This window comes from Pristis pectinata, chromosome 4 (genome assembly GCF_009764475.1).
Source record: "Pristis pectinata isolate sPriPec2 chromosome 4, sPriPec2.1.pri, whole genome shotgun sequence".
Taxonomy (NCBI): Eukaryota; Metazoa; Chordata; class Chondrichthyes; order Rhinopristiformes; family Pristidae; genus Pristis; species Pristis pectinata.
This window is the reverse complement of record NC_067408.1, coordinates 69,516,768-69,536,897: the sequence shown is the minus strand read 5'-3', so window position 1 is coordinate 69,536,897 and position 20,130 is coordinate 69,516,768. Positions and strand designations below refer to the sequence as shown.

The window sequence follows — 20,130 nt, the reverse complement described above, 5'->3', positions numbered from 1 at the left end:
GGACCACAGCTTTTCTTAACGTCTATTAATGACTTGGAATGGGTGTATAGGACACATTTACAAAATTTCTAGATGATGCAAAACTTGGAGGAACTGTGAGGTGGACAGTAATAGACTTTCGGGAGATATAAACAGCTTGTGGAATGTGCAGATAGATGGCAAGTGAAATTTAATGCTGAAAAAGGTGAAGTGTTAAATACTTATAGCAATAAAGAGTAGAAGCAATTTAAAGTAGAAGGCACAGTTCCAAAAGGGGTGCAAAAACAGAGGTCAGGGTGCACATGAGCATAGTTCATTGAAGATGACAAGACAGGTTGAGAAAGTATTTAAAAAAAGCTTGCAGGTTCCTGGAATTTATATTTGGAGGCATAGACTACAAGGCCAAACAAATTGTGGTGAACCTCTATAAATAACATTGGGCCATTAACTCGAGCCTTGTTTCCAGTTCTGAGTGCTGCATATTAGGAATAATGTAAAGGCTTTAGAATGAATACAGAAGAGATTTAGTAAAATGATTTCAGTGATGAAAGATGAGGTAAATGGATAGACTGCAGAAGCTGTGATTGTTATTCTTGGAACTGTAGAGGTCGCAAAAAAATCTGATAGAAGTATGTAAAATCATGAAAAGTATCAACAGTGTTTGGAGAGAAATTAATCCAAGGGTCAAGAACTGGGGGGGGGGGGGGTTGTCATAGAATAAAGGTAATTGCCAAAAGAACCAAAATTGCCAAAAATAACGAGGAAAATCATTTAAGTGGCAAGTGGTTAGAGTCAGGAATTCCCTGCCAGGGTTAGTAGTGGAGGGAGGTTCAGTTGTAGGGTTCAAAAGGGAACTGGGTGAGCATCTGAAAGTATTTGAAGGACTTGTGGGGAGAGAATGTGCAGGATTCAGAGTAGCTGGATTGCTCTTACATTGAACCAGAATGAACTTGATGGGCCGAATGGCATCCTTCCATGCTGTAACAATTCTATATATGCTGGAATGTATATCTGACAGCATGACCTCTGTGTCTGAGGAGTGGGAGGTGTTGGACAGTGGCAAGAATCAATCATCCTTGTTGTTTAAAAGTTGTGATGAATCGCAGAATGTCACTGCTATGGTTAGAGTGTGGATAGGAGAGACTTGTTTGCCAGAAAGTGGGTATTTTGCAGAAGGAATGCAATGGCCTGGGCGTTGTAGGAGAATCGTGAGCTATCCTGATGACTGCAGTAGAGTATTAGTGCTGATGGCTGTTTTGTTTCCCTTCAAATTAACTGTACTGAGAACAGCGTCAGCTGGTAGCTGTCAAGCCTACTTTGGGACCACTTCATTAAAACAAGTTCCACGGAAGGGGATTTAAACAAATCTTTTTCTAAGTGGCAAGGAAACACTTGAACCATTGTACCTTCTACATCTTTACATCTTAATTACTGTCAGTTTAGAATGCTTATCTCCTTGGTTGCTTTATCCAATGAGGGGGCAATAAACAGTGCACATGTTTATTAAAGGTTATGATCTAAGATTCAATATTTTTGAAAGGAATTTCTGTGCTTATAATTTCTTACAAATACATCTCTATTCCCCCTTATTGTATTTATTGAGAATAAATTTCTTGTGTCAATCTACCAGCATGTGTTTTAATAGTTTACTACTATGAGATACTTTGCAAATGAATGAAATCAAGGGGTGTATTTTTAATAAGAATGGGAGAATTTTATTTTATAACAAAGATTCTTATTGCAGTGAAAAATACCAGAAACAATAACCCTGGGGAATGCAGCGCTACAGGAGTTGATCTATCTGATGTGGAACCTGAAAGCACTGGTTACCAGGAGCAACCCCTAACTGAGAATAGGCGTGCTGGGATCATTACTCATCAACCATGTGGGCTCCGATCAGGGAAAAGGAAAACATTTGCTCCCTCTAATGCCCAGATGGGCAAACCGGCCAACTACAATGAAGTAAGATTAAAGAAGAAAAGAGTGCACAGTATGGTAAGCCATCAAGCAGAACTATATGAGCTAACATGAATATATTTTCATTTGTGCTAATCTTTATATAACCTACTTTTATGCCTGGTTTGGAAGTCACTCCCTGCATCTTTTAATGCATTAGACACTGTGAATGCCAATTGACTTGCTGAAGCGTGACTAATGTTGTACAGCACGTGATTTCCTCGTGGGTGGCATGTTTGATTTTATCACTCAATTCAACGGCTTTCATTAAAGATTAGCATGACAGATTGTGACCTTTTGAGCTCATTCCACAGAGTTTCTTGGATGTCACAAGATGTTGATGTTATCAAATCCAGGTAATTTTGTTATATTATGCAGGAGTGAAGTACGCAGTACAAATCAATGTTACGCAAATGACGTGCAACTCAATACACCTTTTTGGTAGAAGTGAGCATTGTTGACAAAGAATGAGAACAGGACTGGAAGTGGAGGAAGTGACTTTGTTTTTCTGAGCTAAGTTTGAGATGGGAGCATTGGTAGAATGAGTGTTGGCAGTAAGTGGAGCCAATCTAATATCTTAACATTTTAGGAAGGATGTGGAGGCTATGGAGAGGGTTCAGAAGAGGTTTACCTGGATCCTGCCTGGATTAGAGGGCATGTACTGTAAGGAGGTTGGACAAAGTAGGCTTGTTTTCTCTGGAGCAGCAGAGGCTGAGAGGAGAGCTGATGGAAGTTTATAAAATTATGAGAAGTGTAGATAGTGAGTAGCCGGTATCTTTTTCCCAGGGTCAAAATAGGGCATGCATTTAAAGTGAGAGGGAGAAAGTTCAAAGGAGGCAGGGCAAGCATGTTTACACAGAGTGGTGGGTGTGTGGAATGCACTGCCAGGGGTGGTAGTGGAGGCAGATATGATTGAAGCATTTAAAAGGCTCCTAGATAGGCACATGTATATGCAGAGAATGGGGGGATATGGACCACATGCAGACAGAAGGGATTAGGTGTCACTAGGTTAATTAGTTTGGCACAACATTGTGGGGCAAAGGGCCTGTTCCTGTGCTATAAATTTCTATGTTAACATACATGTGTTGATGGTCTAAAGTATCCAATTATTTCATCCTGGTGCTCTAACAGTGAAAGGATCTGACTTGGGAGATGCCCTCCTTTCCCAGTCCTTGTAGGTGACATGCAGATAAATCTCACCTCAGCTGCCTTATGAATGTTGAGTTAACTATTGTTCTGGTGTACTTCCAACATTACTGGAGCAGAAATTCCATTATAGAGAGCACTAATATATCATTTATTTCATTTGGTGTAACTTAACTATTTTATAGTTACGTTCCACATTTTGAAGTTGCTTTCTCTCCTTATTTTGCATTTTTCCCATACTTTGCACCTACTCCCCTGCAGAATCTTTATCAGTTTCACTGAAAGGTTCACAAACTTGTTCTGGGATTTTGGCCTCAGATTTTCCCTCTGCATCTGTGGCAAAGTGATTGGCCTCCATTCCTAATACCTTCATTAGGATGGTGAAATTCCTTGCATGCCAACTATAAGTGACCATAGGGTATTTCAAGGGCAGTGCCTGTATAGGCAAATAGGCTTCATTGGAACCTTTACTTCAGAAACACAGTACAATATGCAATAACCACTCTATCGTCATGAGGGTAGTAGTATAAGTGACCAAAAATTAATTTCTAATCTTTATAAACATTTGTGATGGTCGTAGTAGGAGTGCTATGGTCAGTGGAAAGCAGGATTAACAGCCTTCAAGACTGCATCTGCAGTCTAATTAATAAAAATCAAAAATTTGCAGATGCTGGAAATTTGAAATAAAATCAGAAAATGCTAGAAACCCTGATCATCAGAACTGTTGATAAAGTTCTAATGAAGCTGCTTTGACCTAAAATGTTAAGAAGGAAATAACTGACACACCTGCCTCACGAGACAAGGCAAAGGAGATGGAAGTTCTATATCCCAGCAGGACAACCACATCAAGTGCAGATTAACTACCTGCACTAGATCCTTAGCAAAAATTAATGACCAACATCTATGGCTTTGCCATTTGAATTGCCATATTTTAAAGCAATTTGTGTCTTCCTTTTCATAGTCGTAGAGTTGTACAGCATGGAAAAAGGCCCTTCAGCCCATACTTGTCCATGCCGACCAAGATGTATATTCAAGTTAATCCCACTTCCCAGCACTTGTCCCATATATCTTCTAAACTCTTCTCATCCATGTACTGTCCACGTACTTCTTAAATGTATCTAATGTACCTGCCTCAATCACTTCCTCTTGCAGCTGGTTCCATACATCTACCACCTGCTGTGTTGTTAAAAAAAAATGAGTTGCCTCTCAGGTTCTTATTAAACCTTTCACCTCTAACCTTAAAACTATGTCCTCTAGTTTTTGATTCCCCAACCCTGGAAAAAGGACCACTCACCCTATCTATGCCTCTCATGACTTTATATACCCCTCTACGACATCACCCCTGAGTACCCTACGCTCCAAGGATTAAAGGCCCAGCCTGTCTGACTTCTCCCTATAACTCATTTCCTCAAGTCCTTGCAACATCCTTGTTTTTGGATGTGATTTTTCTTCGGAAATCTCGATTATAGTTTTTCCCCTTTGGGAATCCAAGGAATCCATTTCACTCTCCAAGGAACCTCAGAAGTTGGCTGGGTATCTGGTTCAGTGCTTGCAGTGGTAGATGACAGTTTTCAGACGTTCGTGAAGAACTTAATTTCTACTGAACTTTACTTGAAGTTCTGGCTGATTTTTAAAATCAGATGCCACTGAAGTAGCTGGTTTTTGACTTGGATTAGTCCTTTGTGGATCTGTTGGATAGATTTCTGACTTTTGTCAGTGTTTATACTCTTTTGGCTCTAGTGGAGGTGGTATTTGTTACTAGAAACTTTTATTCCCAACACTAACTGGCCACAAAGTATGTTAAACTGCAATAAGAGGAAGGTAAAGTGTACCTCAGCCAGAGACCCACACAAATAACCTTGAAGATAATAACCAAGATGATTCAATTATTACTTAATAAACTGTTTAGTTGATAGCATTTCTTTATTGTGTGCTCGTAATTTTAATATTTTGGCTTACCTGGAAGCTGACTTTGGTTTTCTTGCAACTCAGAATTCAGTGGCATGTCTGTTTACTGGAGCAAGCAATCAGGGATTAAAGAGATATCCAGCAACTCATGAGTTTACATAGTTGGGCCATGAGAAAATGAGTTAAAAGTTTTTCAAAAATGTATCTAATTAGAACTAAGTTGTGTTAGTGTTTTCTTGCACTGTACAAAGGGAATGGCTCTGCAACACTGCCATAAGTGCAATTGGTGTGCACACTGAACTTTCTTCATGAAACACTTTGGGGTGATGTTGTTCTTAATCCTTTCGATGTGTGGCTTGTCATCAGCCAACCTACTGTGATATTTGGAGATCTGCCTTGTGGGTCTTCTATCAAGTTGAATTGGCCATCACATGTGTTTCTGTGTATGTATATTCCACTCCACAGAGGAGCAACATGGTGCTGATTGAAAAATGGGTAGAATGAATTTATGGGTGCCACACCTGCCTAAATTGTCAGTATTTCAGTGTTAATATACTTAAGAAAAATGTGCCAAACCCTTTTTTCTCATTTCCTTCCTACTCTCCCAAAGCCTGTGACTCATTGGGCCAATCCGCTCAATATAATGGACACAGGGCAATGATAAAGTACTTTCCTAAAGTACACCTTTTCCTTAAAGTGCAGCAGCGCTGGGTTCATCCTATTCTCCAGGTTGCTTAGCAACAGGAAATTCCATCCATCTCCCCCCATTCCTCTAAGGTTGGGAGTGGATGAGGAGGTGTTTAGGATGCAGAGAGATGCTGTCCCTCTTTTCATCCTAAAGGCAGGTTTTAAGAAAGTTTCTGGAGATGACAACAATAGAGAGAAGGAGGAATTTGGGGGACTTTAGAAAATGTCTGTCAGTGGTGAGGGGACTTGTATTTGGAGCATTCCTAAAAGTGTGTTTTGTCCCTTGGTAGTTATTTGTTCAGGCACCTATATGTATCTGTATGAAAGTCTTTATGTGTTGCCTTTGTACTTGTGGTGCTTTTTGGAATTACTTCTTTTTAAGTCAGTATAAGTCTTGCATCCCCATGTTTTTCTCACTGTCTTCTGCATCATGTCACATAGGACCTGATGTAATGAAATTGTGCCCTGGTATAGTAACTGCTGTTTATTCTAAGCCTTAAGTAGGACTGCTTCCTCTGAGTAATGTAACAGGAGAGCAATGTGAATTAGATGGTGCTAAACCTGTCATAATTATTAATTGCTAAAAATTAGGTGGAAAATGGGCAGAGTGCAGATTTGTCATTTTTGTAACATAAGTGTAATGTTGCATTACATAATTATTGGGCACAGTTTGTGAAAATAGACATTTTATAACATACTAAAACTGTTGCTGGCATACCAAATCTCAGTACATCACTGAATCTCAACAATTTACTAACTTGAGCTAAAATGTGCCAGTACTGCACATCCATTACAAGCTGCTGGGGGTTACTCTTGACTGCTGTTCAAAGTTTTAAATACAATATGGCAACATTTTTCAGTGTTGCATTTAACTAAGTTTGTGAAAATGTAAATTGGTGATACAAGCCTTGTTGAAGTAACAGTTTTCCACAGTTGGCCTAAAATCTTAAGCAACCATTAGTGGCAGGCTGAACTTACTCCCTCCCCTTTTGCCTTATCTTAGCTGCAGAAGGGAGAATTAGAACCAATTGTTTCAGTCCTTGAAATCAGTAACTGTTCCCCAAAATCCTTCAATGTGCCCATACAGTAATGGGACCTTGATACAGTGATTGGAAGATCAACGTGCAATGCTATGAAACTGATCCAGTCTCACCCTTTACTCAGTCTAGATCTTGGGCGCGTGAGACTAAGTAGAAAGCATCCTCCACCTCCAGTGATGGAGAAGAAAATCTGGTCAGAGAGTCTCCACTAGGTCACAGCTATGCTTGTTATTGGTATCACAATATATACACCATGATGGACAATTCTCCACTCCATCTCTGATTTGTGATCTTCGGTTTAAGCATCCCAAAATGACTGCTGTACCAGGAAAAATTTTAAATGGCAAAACTGAAAGGATCAGTATTACTGAGTCTCTTGAATAAAATGCAGTGGCAGCTTGTGTTGTGGCATGTAACTTAGCCCGTTTTTTATTACATAAAATGGAGCTGGTTACCAATTTGTTAATGTATCAAAATTCTGTGTTTAGCAGTACAGTTTGAGCAACTTTACAAAAATAATCAGCATGCATTACTGACTGTGTAATAGTTGTTACTTGACAGGTTGTGCAGTTAACAATTAGGCTTCCAGAATCATTGCTTCAACCTTCAGAAGTTTCAATGCCAAATAACACAACTCCCAGACACCTAATTCAGCCCTTGTGGTATTCTGATATGGTACTCCTGTTTCTGTTTATCCAGGTAAGACCACCTGCATTAAGGAGACTGTCAGATGATGAAGATTATGAGTTCTATGATGAGGAATCTGATGCAATGCCAGATAATGTAAGCAGAAAGCAGTACAATATTTCTTATTGCTAAGCTTTTCAGTCACCTCTCCCAAACCTTCTTCCATGCCTCAACATCTGTTCTTAGAATAACCTTATTTGTTATTTTCTACTTAAATTATTAAATGCCTTGGGACGTTTTCTGCATTAGAGATGCTGTGATATAGAAATGTAATCTATTGCTACCATATGGGATAGAGTAGCTCAAAATCCCCTTCTCAAGAGAAACTGGTGACTGGTGACGGGTAATAAATGTTGACCTTGTGAGTGGATCCCACCTCTCATTGAAAGAATAAATAATTCTTTTAAAATTAATGAACAGATGAAAGTCAAATTTCATAGAAATATATGCTGGTCCTCATCTATTTTTTTTCTAGTGCTACACAAACTACTAATCTTTTAATATGGTGGGCAGGAAGCAAATGGCTAGTAAATGACAGTAATGCACAGCCCACGACATTGGCCCTGGCAAAACATAAGACATAAGGGTGTGCACCTGAAATTGATGTTGGCTTGTTTGCTTAATGCAAAATATGGTTTACTTTGTCCGGTAATAATGTAACTTGGGCAATATCAGCTGCGCTCGAGTACGGCCTCACAGGTGGCCCCTGAAGGGTCTGCTGTGGACTGCCATCATTGAACCCCAGCCCACAACTTGATCATCATTGCCACTTTCCTGAACCCTGATAGCACAATGCTCCCTCCAGGTCTTCATGCTCCATTCTGTTCTTGCTCTGTACCCCACTGCTTGGTCTTTCCTAACTTCCACCCTTCCAATCACCCATGTCTTCCAATGCATTTTAAAAACATGTGTGAGTTCCTCTTGGCATAGGACTGGAACTTCCTTAAAAGATGCACATGGTAACATACAAGGACAAATCCTTCCCCTTCGAATGGGAAGCTGTACTCCCAAGAGAGAGCTCAGGTAAATTTGAGAACTAGCACTTGATTGTTATATCCCTTTTACACATACTCCTTTTGCAGATCATTCTCCTTAGAAGGGGAGGGAGTTGCTTTAATTGTTGGGAGCTGTAATTTCTGGTGTGGGAGTTTTATTTTTATAACGTGTTGTTTCATCAGTTTAAACGTATACCAAAAAAAATTGAGATAAGCAAAATATTAATATATTTGCTCTTTAATTAATCAGGTTAGTGACTTATCGGATAGCTCTGAAAACGTAGGTCAGCAAACCTCACTGATGGAAGTTATCAACTATTGTCAGGTAAGATGAAGGCCCTTTAAATACCCTCTCAACTTTGGTAACTGTCCTGAGCTGGATGTTTTAAGTGACTTTAAAAATTGATGGTTTGCTTCCCTGTACGTTCTGTGCATGATGGAAATTTGACCAAATGCATACTTAAAGCAGCTGCCTTCTGTGATGTCTGCTTCCTGCATCATTACTCTTCAACCTATGGAATTTCCACCACAGCACAAACGGGGCAGAGTGCTGGTGGGACAAGTCAAATCCAGAGTCAATGCTGAGGGACTAGGGTTTATGTGCTCGCCTTATGCTCTCTTTGTAAAATATGTTTTCTTCAGTTTAACTGTGTGTGTGCGTGAACTTGCTAAAATTTGTTCTTGGCTGTTTCAGTTAATTTATATCCCTTGAGTTACTTAATAAACATATCTCTCTTGGAATTAGATGTTCCATTTTCAGAACAGTTGCACTTTCAATGACAAGACATTTGTTTAGCTAAAGTGCAGTTTACACCACAAAACAAAAGCTTGGATAATACACTGGTTGAACATTGACTTCTGGTTTGCCCATTACACCACTGTAATTTATACTTGTGTTGGAATCTTGGGATGCTAATAATGAAGGAGAACTGTGGCCTGCCAAGAAACCAGCTGCACACATCGTTAAGGAGCAATGCAATGTTTGTAGAATCAGAAGTTGCAATTGGGTTATTTGTACAGACTTATTAATCTTTTGCGATGTTTACTGAGAATTGTTTTCCCCTTCTGTATCTCATCTCTGCTGATATATAATCTTCCAATTATTTCCAGTTCCTGAAGGAATGGTTTAGATTCCCTTGCAGCCTTTCTGCTTCCGTGGGACTATTTCCATCCTGTCTGCCTGGTGGTAATACGGCAAAATGTCCTTGCACCTGGCATTCATTCAAATCTGTGGACAAAGGCGATCCTTTAGCCAAATTACTGCCCATTTGGTAAAGTTGGGAAAAATAGTGAGCGGTCCTACCTCTCACAGTAGCTTGCTTAATTTTTGGCTTTGTTATTGGCATACTTTGTCCAATCATCCATGTATTCCTCAGTTATTTTGGGTATGAATCACACATTCTCCTCTCCCTTCTTTGTCTCATTATTTTGTTTGAGATTGGCCCACTCTCTCCTTTTCCTCTCACCTCTCACAGAGACCAGAGCTAATCTTCAGGCTGAAGCTTGCTAGTAATTACAGAAGTGATTAATCTGAATTTGGGTACGATTGGGGACAGGGTTACCTCGTGGAATATTGGATGAGAAGAAGTTTGCCATTTTTCTCACATCTTCTAAGTTCTTGAAGTGGGGCTTAGAGCCACAACGTTGAGAGGCAAAAGTTGAGGGCAAGTTTGTGACTTTAAGTTCCTATGCAAGCTGACTCAATTGGAGAAATGGTCCCCCTCTCTCTCTGTGAGGGATTCATCCTTGGCAGCATAGGATCAGAAATTTGGGCATGCACTATTTGTATTTTGCTAATCATTTATCTTTAATCACAAAATCATGAATGGGACATAGGTGAACTTTGGAATTGCACTGAACTTCCCACAAGCAGTATGTATCTGCATCAAATAACCCTCATAGCCAGTAGAATAAAACTCAACCAGGTAGTGAACATTAGCAGGATCATCAGGTTGGTTAATAGTTTGTCTGCCACTGACCAGTTCTGTACTTGTTTTACTACGTGAACCAAGTAATTATTTAGTGCAGACAATATAATTTGTATACCGGACATAGAGCTTACTGATCCCATATACAGAAAATCAATATTAGAAACATTTAATAATACAGCTCAGCAAGAAGTTATTCACTTAGTTCTGCTCCTCTCCCATTTTGCAAAATTTCCTTTTACACTGCTTTGCAAATTATTATTTAACTTGCTTCCATCATCCTTTCATGGAGTCTTTTTCAAAAGATTAGCAATGGATTTGGCAGAAGAGTAGGGACATTCAGACAACTTGTAATGGAATTGGTCTTTTTTTCTCTCTGAGCTCAGGCAAGCTCTTTCAGAAATGTGGTTCTCCCTAGCTGATAATAGTAGTAATGCATCATTCTCAGGATAGTTAAAAGAAGTCTCTTGTAAATAAATCCCAACAATTTTCTTTAAATGTAACTGGATGACCTTACGGCTCCTATGGGATAATGAGGAGTTCATAGGTAGGAACTACAGGGAGGCAGTCACTCCGAAGCTGCAGGAGGCAGTTAGCTGGGTGACTCTAAGGAGAAGGAAGGAGAATAGGCAGTTAGGTCAGGGTACCTCTGTGGCCATTTCCCTCAATAACAGGTATACCTCTTTGGATACTGTTGGGAGGGATGACCTACCAGGGGAAAGCCGCAGTGGCCAGGTCTCTGGCACTGAGCCTGGTCGGGTGGTGCAGAACTGAAGGGGGGAGAAGAGGAGAGCAGTAGTGATAGGGGATTCCATAGTAAGGGGGGCAGGCAGGAGATTCTGTGGACATGGAAGAGACTCCCAGATGGTATGTTGCCTCCCGGGTGCCAGGGTCAGGGACGTCTCTGATCGGGTCCACAACATTCTGAAAGGGGAGGGTGAACATCCAGAGGTTGTGGTACATATTGGTACCAATGATATAGGTAGGAAAAGAGATGAAGTCCTGAAAAGTGAATATAGGGAGCTAGGTGGGAAGCTGAAAAGCAGGACCTCAAGGATAGTAATCTCTGGATTGTCGCCTGTGCTATGCGCTAGTGAGGGTAAGAATAGGTTGATTGGCAGGTGAATGTGTGGCTGAGGAGTTGGTGCAGGGGGCAGGGTTTCAGATTTGTTGATCATTGGGATCTCTTCGGGCAAGGTACGACCTGGACAAAAGGGACGGGTTACGCCTGAACTGGAGGGGGACCAATATCCTTGCAGGCAGGTTTGCTAGAACTGTTGGGGAGGGTTTAACCTAGTTTGGCAGGGGGATGGGAACCAGAGGTTGGTTCATTTAGTCTACAAGTAGACGCAGTGTGCAGAAAGACTTTGAGGAAGGGTAGGCAGTTGAAAGGGCAACATTGCAGTTAGTTGGATGGGCTGAAGTTTGTATACTTTAATGTGAGAAGTATCAGGAACAATGGTGATGAACTTAGAGCGTGGGCAAGTACATGGAACTATGACGTGATGGCCATTACAGAGACTTGGCTGTCACAAGGGCAGGAATGGCTGCTGGATACTCCAGGGTTTAGATATTTCAAAAGGGACAGGGACAGAGGTAAAAGAGGTGGGGGAGTGGCTTTGCTGATCAGGGACTGTGTTACAGCTGTAGAAAGGGAGGACATCCTGGAGGGATTGTCCACTGAGTCAGTGTGGGTGGAAGTCAGAAACAGGAAGGGAGCGATCACTCTATTGGGAGTATTCTACAGACCCCCCCCCCCCCCCCAATAGCAGCAGAGACACTGAAGAGCAGATCGGGAGGCAGATTTTAGAGAGGTGCAAATATAACAGGGTTGTTGTCATGGGTGATTTCAACTTCCTTAATATTGATTGGCACCTCCTAGTGTAAAGGGGATAGATGGGACGGAGTTTGTTAGGAGTGTCCAGGAAGGATTCCTGACACAGTACGTGGACAGGCCGACTAGAGGAGAGGCTGACTAGAGGAGAGGCCATTCTGGACCTGGTACTAGGCAATGAGCCTGATCAGGTTTCAGATCTCTCGGTGGGAGAGCAGTTTGGAGACAGTGACCATAACTCCTTGACCTTTACCATAGCTTTAGAGAGAGATAGGAGCAAACAATATGGGAAAGTATTTAATTGGGGGAGGGGAATTATGATACTATTAGGCGGGAACTTGGGAATGTAAATTGGGAACAGATGTTCTTGGGGAAGTGCATAGCAGAAATGTGGAGGTTGTTTAGGGAGTACTTGCGTGGGCTTCAAGATAGGTTTGTCCCATTGAGGCAGGGTAAGGATGGTAGAGTGAAGGAACCGTGGTTGACAAGAGACGTAGAATATCTTGTCAAGAGGAAGAAAGAAGCTTACCTAAGGTTCAGAAAGCATGGTTCAGACAGGGCTCTGGAGAGTTACAAGGTAGCCAGGAGGGAGCTTAAGAATGGACTTAGGAGAACTAGAAGGGGGCATGAGAAGGCCTTGGCGAGTAGGATTAAGGAAAACCTCAAGGCGTTCTACACATATGTGAAGAATAGGGGGATGATTAGAGGGTAGGACTAATCAGGGATAAAAGAGGAAATGTGCCTGGAGTTGGAAGAGGTAGGGGAGGTCCTTAATGAACACTTTGCTTCAGTATTCACCAGTGAGAGAGACCTTGACGTTTATGAGAATGGCATACAACAGGCTGATACACTAGGGCATGTCGACATGAGGAAAGAGGATGTGCTGGAACTTCTGAAAAACATTAGTATAGATAAGTCACTGGGGCCGGACGGATATAGCCAAGGTTATTGCGGGAAGCGAGGGAAGAGATTGCTGTGCCTTTGGCGATGACCTTTGTGTCATCACTGGCGACAGTAGTGCCAGATGATTGGAGAGTGGCAAATGTTGTTACTTTGTTTAAGAAAGGGAGTAGGGATAACCCAGGGAATTACAGACCAGTGAGTCTTATTTCAGTGGTGGGCAAATTACTGGAAAAGAGTCTTAGGGACAGGATTTATGGGCATTTGAAGAAGCATTGGCTGATTAGGGATAGTCAGCATGGCTTTGTGAGGGGCAGGTTGTGCCTCACGAGCCTGATTGAATTCTTTGAGGATGTGACAAAGCACATTGATGAAGGTAGAGCAGTGGATGTGGTGTACATGGATTTTAGTAAGGCGTTTGATAAAGTTCCTCATGGAAGGCTCATTCAGAAAGTCAGGAGGCATGGGATCCTGGGAAACCTGGCTGTAATAGATTCAGAATTGGCTCACCCATAGAAGACAGAGGGTGGTTGTAGATGGAGCGTATTCCGCCTGGAGGTCGGTGACTAGTGGTGTTCCGCAGGGATCTGTTCTGGTGCCCCTGCTCTTTGTGATTTTTATAAATGACTTGGATGAGGATGTGGAAGGGTGGGTTAGTAAGTTTGCTGATAACACGAAGGTTGGTGGTGTTGTGGATAGTGTAGAAGGTTGCTGTAGATTACAACAGGATATTGATAGAATACAGACCTGGGCTGAGAAATGGCAGGTGGAGTTCAACCTGGAAAAGTATGAAATGATACACTTTGGAAGATTGAATTTGAAGGCAGAATACAATATTAATGGCAGGACTCTGAACAGGGTGGAGGAACAGAGGGAACTTGGGGTCCACGTCCATAGATCCATCAAGGTTGCCATGCAGATCGATAGGGTTGTTATGAAAGCATATGGTGTGTTGGCCTTCATTAGTCGGGGTATTGAGTTCAAGAGCCACAAGGTAATGTTGCAGCTCTATAGAACTCTGGTTAGACCACACTTGGAATATTATGTTCAGTTGTGGTTGCCTCATTATAGGAAGGATGTGGACACTTTAGAGAGGGTGCTGAGGAGATTTACCAGGATGCTGCCTGGATTGAAGAGCATGTCTTATGAGGATGGGTTGAGTGAGCTAGGGCTTTTCTCTTTGGAGAGAAGGAGGATGAGAGGTGACTTGATAGAGGTGTACAAGATGATAAGAGGCATCGATTGAGTGAACAGTCAGAGACTTTTTCCCAGGGCGAAAATGGCTAAGACAAGGAGGCATAATTTTAAGGTGATTGGAGGAAGGTATAAGGAGGATGTCAGAGGTCTGTTTTTTTACACAGAGAGTGGTGGGTGCGTGGAATGCACTGCTGGCAGAGGTTGTCGGGGGTAAATACATTAGAGACATTTAAGATGCTCTTAGATAGACACATGAATGATAGAAAAATGGAGGGTTATGTGGAAGGGAAAGCTTATATAGATAATAGAGCAGGATAAAATGTCGGCACAACATTGTGGGCCAAAGGGCCTGTACTGTGCTGTTATGTTCTATGTTCTAAATTGTAACCACAGTGATAATAGATGCAGAGAATAGTTAAAATAAAAATGTTAAAGTCACTGATAAAGTAGTGAAGAGTGAAATGTCAGAGAATTATGTGTTTGCAACAGCAATCTAGTTTTTCCAGGAAAATATCTTAAATTGTTTATATTCAGCTAATATTTTGTTGATTCCTTGGCAAATCCTGCAATACTGGTGACTCCATACTCCTAACATCCATTCTGGAAATGATGCCAGAAAACTTAACTTATTCCCACAACCTCTTTAAACTTGCAGACATCACTGGAAAATTTATTATATAACTGGGTAACATTTTTTTGATAAAATAGTGAATTAAAATTGTGTTGGAGTATTAACGGACATGACGGTCCTGGTGAGCTCCTGCTCACCCAGACTGGAATATCTAACGGTGAAGTGTGGACCATTCTATCTGCCAAGAGGGTTCACTTCAGCTATCCTGATGGCAGTCGACATCCCACCACAGAATGATATGAAGCCTGCAATCAATGAGCTATACGCCATGGTCAACAACCTTGAGACAGGATGCCCTGAGGCCCTCTTCATCATCACAGGTGACTTCAATCAGGCCAACCTCAAGAGTGTGTTACCAAAATACTATCAGCACATCTGCTCCACCAGGGGCGACAACACCCTTGACCACTGCTATACAACCATCAAAGATGCCTTCCGAGCCACCCCTCGTCCTCACTTTGGGAAATCAGACCACCAGGCTGTGCTCCTTCTCCCTGCATACAAGCAGAAACTGGAATGGGAGGATCCGGTACAGAAAGTCATGCAGTGCTGGTCTGAGGAAGCAGATGAACTTCTATGTGACTACTTCGAGACAGTGGACTGGTCCATGTTCAATGACTCCGCTGCCAGCCTTGATGAGTATGCCACCACCATCACAGACTTTATCAGCAAGTGTGTGGAGGACTGTGTACCAAAGAGGACAATACGGGTGTTCCCAAACAGGAAACCATGGATGAACCGGGAAATCCACTCCCTACTGAAGGCAAGGACTGCTGCACACAAATCTGGTGATCCTGATCTGTACAAGAAATCGAGGTATGACCTTCAGAAAGCTATCAGGGATGCCAAGAGGCAATACCGACTCAAAATAGAGTCCCTGACCAGCCATCAGTTATGGCAGGGCTAACATGTCATAACAGGCTACAAGATGAAGACTGGCTGCATACTTAACAACAGCACATCCCTTCCTGATGAGCTTAATGTATTCTATACGCATTTTGAACAAAAGGGAAGTGGATTGTCACCATCCACCCTGACAGCCTCCAATGCAGCTGAACCTGGGATCACAGTTGAGGATGTAAGATCAGTCTTCGGGAGAGTGAACACGAGAAAAGCACCTGGCCCAGATGGTGTCCCTGGCCGTGTGCTCAGATCTTGTGCTGATCAGCTGGCAGACGTATTTGCAGACATATTTAACCTCTCCCTGCTTCAATCTCAGGTTCACACCGTTTTAAGAAGACCACTGTCATGCCGGTACTGAAGAAAAGCAAGGTAATATGCCTCAATGACTAACGACCAGTGGCTCTGACATCCACCATCATGAAGTGCTTTGAGAGGTTGGTCATGGCACGCATCAACTCTCCAGCCTCCCAGACAATCTTGACCCACTGCAATTGGCCTATAGCTGAAACAGGTCTACAGCGGATGCCGTCTCCCTGGCCCTACACTCAGGTCTGGAGCATCTGGACAGTAAAGACACCTACATTAGACTATTGTTTATTGACTACAGCTCTGCCTTCAATATAATAATCCCAAGCAAGCTTGTCACCAAACTCCGAGACCTGGGAATCAACACCTCCCTATGTAACTGGATCCTTGACTTTCTAACAAACAGACCGCAATCATTGAGGATAGGCAGCAATACCTCCGGCACGATTATTCTCAACACTGGTGCCTCACAAGGCTGCATCCTCAGCCCTCCACTCTACTCCCTATACACTCATGACTGTGTGGCCAGATTCTGCTCTAACTCCATTTGCAGATGATACCACCATTGTAGGCCTTATCTCAAACAGCGATGAGTCAGAGTACAGGAAGGAGATAGAGAGCTTAGTGGAATGGTGTCATGACAACAACCTTTCCCTCAATGTCAACAAAACAAAAGAGCTGGTCACTGACTTCAGGAAAGGGGACAGTGTACGTGCACTTGTCTACATCAATGGTCCTGAGGTTGAGAGGGTTGAGAGCTTCAAGTTCCTGGGAGTGAACATCACCAACAGCCTGTCCTGGTCAAATCACGTAGATGCCACAGCCAAGAAAGCTCACCAGCGCTTCTACTTCCTCAGGAGGCTAAAGAAATTTGGTTTGTCCCCTTTGACTCTCACCAACTTCTACCGATGCACCATAGAAAGCATCCTATCTGGATGTATCATGACTTGGTACAGCAACTGCTTTGCCCAAGACCGCAAGAAACTGCAGAGAGTTGTGGACACAGCCCAGCGCATCACAGACACCAGCCTCCGCTCCTTGGACTTTGTCTTTACCTCTCGTTGGCTTGGTGAAGCAGCCAGTATAATCAAAGACCCCACCCACCTGGGACATTCTCTCTTCTCTTCCATCAGGTAGAAGATACAGGAGCCTGAGGGCACGTACCACCAGACTTAAGGACAGCTTCTACCCCACTGTGATAAGACTATTGAACAGTTCCCTTATACAATGAGATGGACTATGACCTCACGATCTACCGTGTTGTGACCTTGCACCTTAGTGCACTGCACTTTCTCTGTAGTTGTAACACTTTGTACTGTTATTGTTTTTACCTGTACTACATCAATGGACTCTGTACTAACTCAATGTAACTGCACTGTGTAATGAATTGACCTGTACAATCGGTATGCAAGACAAGTTTTTCACTGTACCTCGGTACAAGTGACAATAATAAACCAATACCAATAATAATTGGAAGAACATGCAAATATCTGGAAAATCTGCCAGTGCAGTACCACCAAAATCTTGAGTGTGCAGGGTTAAGAGTTTTATAAAATTTATTTAACATCCTATTCTAACTTGATCATCAAATAAGTGGAGTGTGCAAGTGAATAACTAATTCACTACCACCCATTTTCTGCCCCCCATTGTCATGTTATCATAACTATTATTAAGGATGATCCTAAAATTTATAATTGTTCATAATTTCATTTCTCATCTCTTCTCACAGACAACTGAAAACTTGGAAAATCCAATTCTAAATGGGAGCTGAGGCCAGCATACAAACATATAATTTTGGTTCATTTGCATTGACTTTGCTTTATTCTTACATGGGGTCCTTGGTGGGCAGATGGTATCATCCTGCATTTTAAAAAACTAGATTTGGAAAGAACCAGTCTTGACATTTTGCAACCAAACAGCAAAGTGTGGAATCAGAACTGAGAAGCAACCAAATCAAAATTTCTTTCTTCTTCAAAACCACCCTTTGCTGTAATAATGACTGTTGACTTACAACTATTTCTTTTACTCGTGAAGGTTATATATTCTGCCATCCGAAGACTGGACAGAAAAGTGGAAGTGATTCAGAGAAAAGTATCTGATCTGCGTCAAGGAAAAACAAGATACTTTGCTAAGCAAGTGAGTATACCTTGTATGAAAGGTATCAGGGTCCAGATGCAAGTTTTGAAAACTGGAAGCATGTTTACTTGGTGTTTATCCCCATGAACTGGTGTTGATGTGTTTGCTGATAATATGACCAGACCACCTCACAATTTCTTGTTTTCTCGGTTCTCCCTCAGATAACTTGTAATTGACTTTTCCCACCACCTGCCGCCCCAGAGTGGCGTCGTCTTTGCTAGTACGGTCGTGCTTGCCAGTGTATGAATGAAATGTACAAAGTGCTTGGCTGAAGATTGTCGCTGGAAACTTAGGTCTCCTATTGGGAGTATTGCATTGTCTGCCTATCTGAAGGAATGTTTGAGCTGCCCTCTTTATCTCACTGCCTGACAAACAACAGCAATTCTGCCTGCCCCATCTTGCAAGCCTATGACGTATTCACCACCTTTTAAGCATCTCATCTTTATCATTCTTTAAAATCCTTATTTCTCACCACCAACATAATTTTATACCAATGTCATCGATGATTTCCTCTACTAGTCTAAGCACCGAGCAATTCTCATCATCATCGATGTCAACTTCCATTTCAACTTTCCTTCTCTCCTCTGGTTCCTGTCCTTTCTTCTGCATGTAACCTCCACCCCATCTGTATACATGGCTATCTCCTTGATTCAGCCATTTCTTATGGTTCTCAAATCCCATCATGTCAGTCACAAGTATGACCATCTCTAATCATTTCCCTGCATCTTTCCATCTTTCTTCAGTTGCATCCCCTTTCACGTAATGAGTACTTTATCTTCTTTAGTAAATAATGGTATAAAAGCTGTCAATGTATCAATATCAACAAAGCTGGCAGAATTAATCGATGGGGTGAAAAATGATGGCAGAGTGTACCGAAAGGGCTGTCTGTGCTTAGAGTGGATATTGTCTGGTCCAGATAGCTTGAGTACTACATTGTTAAGAGAAGTGGAGGTGGAGGTGGGGATAGCAAAAGGGCTGATTTTTCTTAGATATGAAGGTGATACTAGAGAAATGGAAGGTGGAAAGTGTGATGTTCTTTTAAATAAAAAGTGTAAGTTCTTAATTGCAGTTTAGCCTCAATAGTGGATAAGGTTTTAGAAACAACAATCAGGGAACATAAATCAACATGCAATTGGAGGGGTTTAAATTAATTAGGGAGAACCAGCATAATTTGTTAAAGACAGATCATATTTGACTGACCTAATTGAATTTTTTGATGAAGTAACAGATAAAGGGGATTATGGAAATGAAATTGATGTTGCTTATAACTGAGGCTCCTGGAATAGAAGGATTGGTGCCAGCTTGGATAAAAACAAAAAGCTCGATGGCAAAAACAACATGACATTGGAAAATGGATGGCTTTTAAACTGGGGGATGAAGAGGATAGTGCTCCACAAGCATCACTGCTAGGACCACTACTCTTTGAAAGAGCCCTCATCTCCATTCTGTAAATCCTTTCTTGTCTATCTTGTCATAGCTGGATAATTACCCACACTAGCTTCTTACTCCATTCCCATGCTGTCATCTCCTGAGTCCTTCAAGCATCTGTCCTTTCTCATCCACAAGCTGCCCCTCAGCAGTATCAACATAGTGTCAGTTTCCATAGATGCTCAGAGGACACCAGAATGTTTTGTACTGTCTATCTTGTGAAACTGTAGCATCCTTGTATTGACATACTGCCTCACTTTGAAAGGAAGCAAATCAAGATGAAGAGTTATCTAGGTGAACTTTCTGAGATTATATTTCTTCACAATCTATTTCTATAATGTTGCATTTGTCCTTTGTGTCAGTTCCATTCATGCCCAACTCTTGGCTTTCACTGAAGGGCAGTTTTTGCTTTAAAGAGGACAGTTTTTTGGAGGACATCCTGTGCAACACCTCAGGCAGTGTTTTATTT

General features: G+C 41.8%; 1 protein-coding gene across 2 annotated transcripts in view; it reads left to right on the top strand.

The window, feature by feature from the left end:
• LOC127569274 (uncharacterized) overlaps positions 1–20,130 on the top strand; it is a 106,869-nt gene that overhangs the window by 34,461 nt on the left and 52,278 nt on the right. For both annotated transcript variants that reach the window (XM_052013759.1, XM_052013760.1), the window contains exons 3-6: positions 1,724–1,974; positions 7,416–7,499; positions 8,649–8,723; positions 18,132–18,233. In XM_052013759.1, the coding sequence (XP_051869719.1) occupies positions 1,724–1,974; positions 7,416–7,499; positions 8,649–8,723; positions 18,132–18,233 (512 nt within the window). The remainder of the gene's footprint in view (positions 1–1,723; positions 1,975–7,415; positions 7,500–8,648; positions 8,724–18,131; positions 18,234–20,130) is intronic.